The 6,000-nt window shown below is 42.5% G+C and overlaps 1 protein-coding gene across 1 annotated transcript in view; it reads right to left on the bottom strand.

Annotated features, from left to right (window-relative positions):
- Positions 1 to 720: 720 nt before the first annotated feature.
- The window catches only part of LOC105212950 (uncharacterized), a 125,825-nt gene continuing 120,545 nt past the window's right edge, over positions 721 to 6,000 (bottom strand). Inside the window, exons 8-10 of the mRNA XM_011185354.3 lie at positions 5,299 to 5,411; positions 3,847 to 4,022; positions 721 to 2,054 (exon numbers count right to left, since the gene is read on the bottom strand). Of these exons, the coding sequence (XP_011183656.2) occupies positions 983 to 2,054; positions 3,847 to 4,022; positions 5,299 to 5,411 (1,361 nt within the window). The 3' untranslated portion in view covers positions 721 to 982. The remainder of the gene's footprint in view (positions 2,055 to 3,846; positions 4,023 to 5,298; positions 5,412 to 6,000) is intronic.

The raw sequence follows: 6,000 nt of genomic DNA, 5'->3' as shown, positions 1-6,000 counted from the left end.
TTGTTTGTTTTTTTTTGCATTTAAATATAAGCATTATTCGAACAACTAGCCTAAGGATATCACTAATTCAATTTCGTTCAAAACGCTGTCTTCTAGCATACTCTAGTAGTCACAGAGCACCACAACTCTCGCGTTTCCATTCGCTCTTTAACACAAATATTATATGAAGCTACACTTTTTCACTGGTCGCTCGTACTCTCTCTTTTCCTTTGTAATTGAACCAGTAATGCTAATAATTTACTTAGATATTCTAGCTTTACACTGACTTTCATCCAGTCTCATTGAATTCATAACGGCGCATTACGATCCACACGAGTTCTAAAAATCAAACAATGTCACAGGATTCACGTAAGATGCATTCTTGAAAATTTTGCCTTGGTTGAAAGGGGGGTTCTGTGTTGTGAAAGCGATGTTGCCTTTTGCTTCCCTCTACTGTTTTTCTTTAAACTATTTAATTCGGTTAAAGATTATGTTTTGGCTGTCAGGGCATGCCGAAGTTGTACCTCGTCCGAAAAAGCCTTTAATTTTAAAGATTCAATTGCAGAATGAAAAAAGTGGGCACTCGTTCTTTAAGTCAGAATATTTTCTGCTACTAAGGAGACACAGTTTACTACTTATGTACATTTCACTTGGTTTGTAAGTGGATCAGCGAGGAACTTCAAGAGGGCTTAAGTAGTTACCGTTATAAGCGTGGACATCTTTTAAATGCCTTCTGTTGGGGTTCATTTTTGTTGGTATTTTAGAAGATCGTGGAACAATCACTATTTTTGAATTCAGCACAGCCTTATTATCGCAAAAACAACGGTAACACATTTGGCCGGGACATTACCTATTTGGGGATCTCGGTTATTGCATTAACTATTCCATCATTCATCTATCATCCATTTGCCTCACACACATTCCTTGAATTTGATATCATGCAATAATAAACATTAAATTACGGTAAAAAAGCTAAGCTATCAAGCAATACCGAGAGTTTATATTAATGCGAAGCGGAGCATGGGCTCGATCGCCAGCGTGGTTGTAGAGGGGGGCTGAAGCGATCGCAGCAGGCGTGGGAGTCCAGTATTTCAGTGGGTGCGTTTGTGTTGGCGGTGAGCAGGGCACCTGATGATTGGCGAGACCAGCTGCTTTTGAGCCTCAAGCTGCTTATTATGAAACACAATACACAATGAAGTTGCCGCTCCAGACTTGGCGACTTGTAATTGACGGTGTTGCATTGTGGCGATTGCTGTTGCACAGTTGAAATTGGAATTATTGCATGTCGGCCATTGTTATTGTCAGCAGCATTTTCTTGCGCCACGTCACGCCACAGTTGCCACAGTGTTGCATTGTTATCTACGGCATTGGTTCTGACGTCGCTGATTGCCACAACGATAGTATTATAGCGGCAGTGGCACGAGCCACAGGAGTGGCGCGTTGCTGGCCTTTGCACCAGCAACTCTCCGCGACTCTTCTGCAGCAGCATGCCACCGGCCGTTAGAGGCAACATTGTCCGTTGCATGTAAACATTTTCCATTTTATTTGCAGCCATTTTCGCACTCAGCTGGCTTTCTTCCGGCGGCGGGGAGACGTTCATGCCTCGACTGTTGAGCTTCAACGCATATTGCAGCATCAGCAATATCCCGAGCAGTAGAGCACACGCTACCATTCGCGCGTTTAATAACATCACCGATATTGCAGCCCGGCATTTGGGCGCTGTAGTCATCGCCAGCGCCAACGCGGCGAATTCAATTTGTCGCTTTCTCATTTCAGTAGCTGAATGCTGCTGCTGTTGTTGTTGCATCCTCATGTGTGCAACGAGTTTCGGCAGAAGTGTAGAGGCCTGGCGACAACAGGATGCCAGCAATGCGCACATCAGCACTAAAACGGGACAGGCGCCGGCGAGCGCGGTGTGCGCCGCGGGAGCGTGGGAACGCAGTGCGCTCTGCTCCTTCTCCAGGCACTGGCGGAACTCTTTGTAGTCCACACGCGTTATGGCGCAATAATGGTTCAGCATGCAAACGCCCTCGCAGGAGTCGGACTGGTAGCGGACGGTGTTGGCGCGCGAATATCTACAGGCAAAGAAGCAGAAGAGAGAAGAAGAGATAGAAGAGGCAAATCAGTTTTTCGTTTAATTATTTTAAAGTGTGAAATCGAAAATAACATACAACAAAAGCGTGCAATGTGTACAGGGTTACTCATATGTTCTATGTAAAATAAACATTTTTGAATTTTTCTAGTGGACTGGCTCTTTTACAATAATCCTTTCATGTTCCACCTTCCATGAAATACATATAATTAAGAAAATAATAATAAATATAATATTTCCCCGAACCGAGTGAAGAACTCCACCAGGTCTTATTGCTAAGATGGCCAAAGTATTTTCAGAAGTAAGACGTTGAATGAAGGATATTCACTCGCTTTTAAGCTACGGTGAGTGCGTGGCCGCAGGGCGCAATCCCACATCGACGAAGAGCTCGGCAAATATGTGACCGGCTTTCCAGCCAACCGTGAATTTGAATAATCATATGCCAAAAGGCATGCTCTCGCACACACACACACACTCACTGAGCGCCAGCTTCGTGTGTGTAGGTAGTATTTCGTGGTGATAAGAAATCAACATACAAATATAATATGCATAAATTTGCATAAAAACAATCAAGACAATCAACAATGAGCCCAACAACAGCAATGTAATGGCAAACAAACAAACAAGTCTATCAACATTTGCAACATCCCCAGGTACTGACACACCCACACACGCACACATATGCACGACTGGGTATTCGAAAGTGTCCATTCCACCTAAGGTCCCCCAGTGTGTGAGTGCACTTGGCAGGGCGGCGTACGTCAACGACATGTCGAGTCGAGCAGCCACTGAAATCTACGCTAATGGCGGCTACGGTCGCTTAGTTCCTCCGCAGTAGCAGCAGCAGCAGCAGTGCCATATCGTCAATTGCTAGCCAAAGGCGAAACAACAATCGCACCGAGAAGTGCAGCACTAGAAGGATGGAACGCCGTTACAGCGGATGACAGCCATGCAACGCATAAACAAAGGCAAAAAGGTAAACGCAAAATATTTTTGTTTTTTTCTTACAGTCAATTGGCTTTTTGTGTTCGCTCTGGCGTTGGTCCGCGACTCCGCTTATGCCCCACTCAGTGTGGTGGTGGTGTGGCCGCGTTCACCTGCTCGCGTAAATGGAAAATTGGTGCTTGGAAAATGTGCTCTTGTTATGCACTATTACGATTGACTTGCTGTTGTTGTTGTTATTATGCCTGCAGGCAAATACATCAAAACAATAGCTTTTTGTTAGATGTGCACAAAAACAATAACACAGAGGCTTTTATATGTAATAAGCGAATGAGTAACAGAAGTCGAATTGATTGCATGACGGGGGGTGAGGGCGATGACAGTGGCGATGGCGAAAGTTTTAGAATGGAAAAATATGGGTGAGACACCATGGGTACGCTCCGTAGACATGGTTTGCTATACTATAATTAAATGTACCTGGAACTGGTTCATTTAACTGTTCTCGAAGTCGCAAGTCTAAGTTAGGTTTTCTTAGGTCGTCAGGAGCTTTGATCCTCAGATTTTCATATTCATGGGTAACTCAGAAGAAGACAATTGATGGTGTATTGTGGAAAACCAAGACATGCTTCTTCGGTATTCCCCTAATTAATACGTTTTGGTTGATCGCTCAAAAAATGTCAAACATTTGATATGAACCGACACAAATAACTAAAAGTCGTGTTATTGGTTTGTAAATAATCGGAACTAAAAATCAACTTCGCTTGGAAAATGAAAAGAATGTGGAGGCGTTGAAAGCGAAACGTTCGCAACCAGCCCCACGCTCTTATACTTACTTGCCAAACCAGGTGCCGTCGCCGCTTGTGAAACGATCCACGAAATTGTGCAGAGAAATCGCCGATATATCACTGAGCGCGTAGTAATGGGTGAGATTGTACTCCGGAAGCCAGTTGGGCTCGCCCACCTGATTCGCCAATTGCAAATCCATGAAGTACTGCGTGTAGTCCAGAACCTGTAATTATGCATGCAAGTCATGCAAAAAATTGGTTAGAAAATTGTGCATAAAAAATAGAATTAAAATGTGAAAGCTATTCGGCCGTCTTTGGGCTTGGTCAGCCCAATTACAAACACACCCACAAATGCGGCTGCCCATACATACAGTAAAACGGGAGCCGCTTTAAATATACATTCGGAGAGAGTCGCAGAATTACTATGCTAGAGGAGGTTGGACAGAAACAATATGAATCTTTTCGGAAAATATTGGAGGAATATTAAATACTATACGATATAAAAATAGAAATAGTTGAAATAGAACTGTCATATTCTGTAAGAGTGTTCTTAGGGTTCTTTTCAGGAGTCTTTTCGACTTTCGGAAACTCTTTCCTTGAAAGCTTTTGGGGTATTTAGGAAAAGTGAGCCGCCTTAATGTGTGGAAGCCGTTGTGCGTCGCTGTGGTTGCTGGCAGAGCTGCACGCAAGCGAAATTGTCTATCATAAAAACGGCAACGACACATTCAAGCCCAAACATAGTTGCCACAGCGGCGGTGCGGAGCGGAGTGCGTGTTAAAATGTGCATAACTTTGCAAGCGCTTGCAAGTGGCATAAATTTGTAACGCGCTGAACAAATGGAAGGAGAGTTCTTGTGAACGCGAACAGGATGGCGCAGCCGTGTAGTCATTTGCATACGAATATGTAGAGCGAGCGCATGAAAGTGTGTGTGTGTGTGCAGCGGCAGCGGCAGCCTGTGAAGCCATGCAAGCGCCACTCGCTGGCGGATGTATGCCCGAATGGAGGAAAGTTGCAGCTGTATAAATTAAATTTGTAGCACACTTCGTTACAAGCAGCCGAATCGAGGCGCACCAAGAAAAAACCAGAGCACGACAACGCAAGCGAAAATTATTTTCGAGGCAAAATTGTTGCAGAACAGTTACAAAATTGCACGTATAAAATAGAAAAACAAAAGCTCGATGTCCGGTTTCGTCCAAACCGATACTCTTTGGAAATCGAAGTCCGAATGGATGTTTCATGTGCCCTCAACGGAAGGTGACCAGCCTGTGTTGCATATAATGCATAGAAATTTCATAAAAAATTTTGTAAACAAGGGCATTACTTCTGCAAAGAACTATTTAATTTGGGATTTTTCCGAATTCAAGAAGATTAATCTTTTCGGAAGATTGATTTTGTATATGTCAAACCATCCTCAGTTAGTGAGAAAGTGGCAAATTTCCTTATTATTTTCATATTACACTCTAAAAATATATAAGCCATAAATCAATCGAGTCAACCAACCTGGCCGGAGTCCGTGTCGAACTTGTAGAGACGCATTGCCGGATTATTTGAACCCACATTCAGCTTCCTTGGCGTCACAGATGGCGAAATCATCATCCACGAAACCGGTTTCCCTGCAAAAACAAATAAAATTGAGTGCCTTAGGTATTTAATTGCTAATTATTTGTACTTTTAAAAATCCAAAAAATATTATAGTGTTTTAAGTTTGCCTACAAATGATGTGAGAAGAAGTTTTTCCTTGGTTGTGTTTGCAGTTTTGCTCGAAAGTGTGTAACTAATGTCTAATTACATATGAATACGAGTCAAATACTTTCGATCATAACAGATTCCAGCGCTTTGCTGAATTTTATGGGTCTTTGATCCATTAGGATCTTTTATTTTGTTATCACAAAGGACAGCGTTCAAAACTGTCTAAGCGAGATCTTTTGTATATGCCGAGATCTGCCTATTAACCTAACTTATATTATATATAGGAATTCCGTTTATATGTATATACATAGGTGAGTACAAAACGATGACACACCCTGCAGGAATCTTGGAAGCGCGGTTCTTTCTTTTCTTGAAAAAAACTTCATAAAAGGGCTTCAAAAACAAAATTTGCAAATTTGCAAATCAGCTGTTGAAAGTCATTTATTTGTATCTTTACAAACAAAGTGGGATTGGCAACAACCTTATTCGAATTCGAAGAAATAATATCAAAAC

This window comes from Zeugodacus cucurbitae, chromosome 4, assembly GCF_028554725.1.
Source record: "Zeugodacus cucurbitae isolate PBARC_wt_2022May chromosome 4, idZeuCucr1.2, whole genome shotgun sequence".
In the NCBI taxonomy this organism is placed as follows: domain Eukaryota; kingdom Metazoa; phylum Arthropoda; class Insecta; order Diptera; family Tephritidae; genus Zeugodacus; species Zeugodacus cucurbitae.
This window is presented reverse-complemented; position numbering and strand designations above follow the sequence as displayed.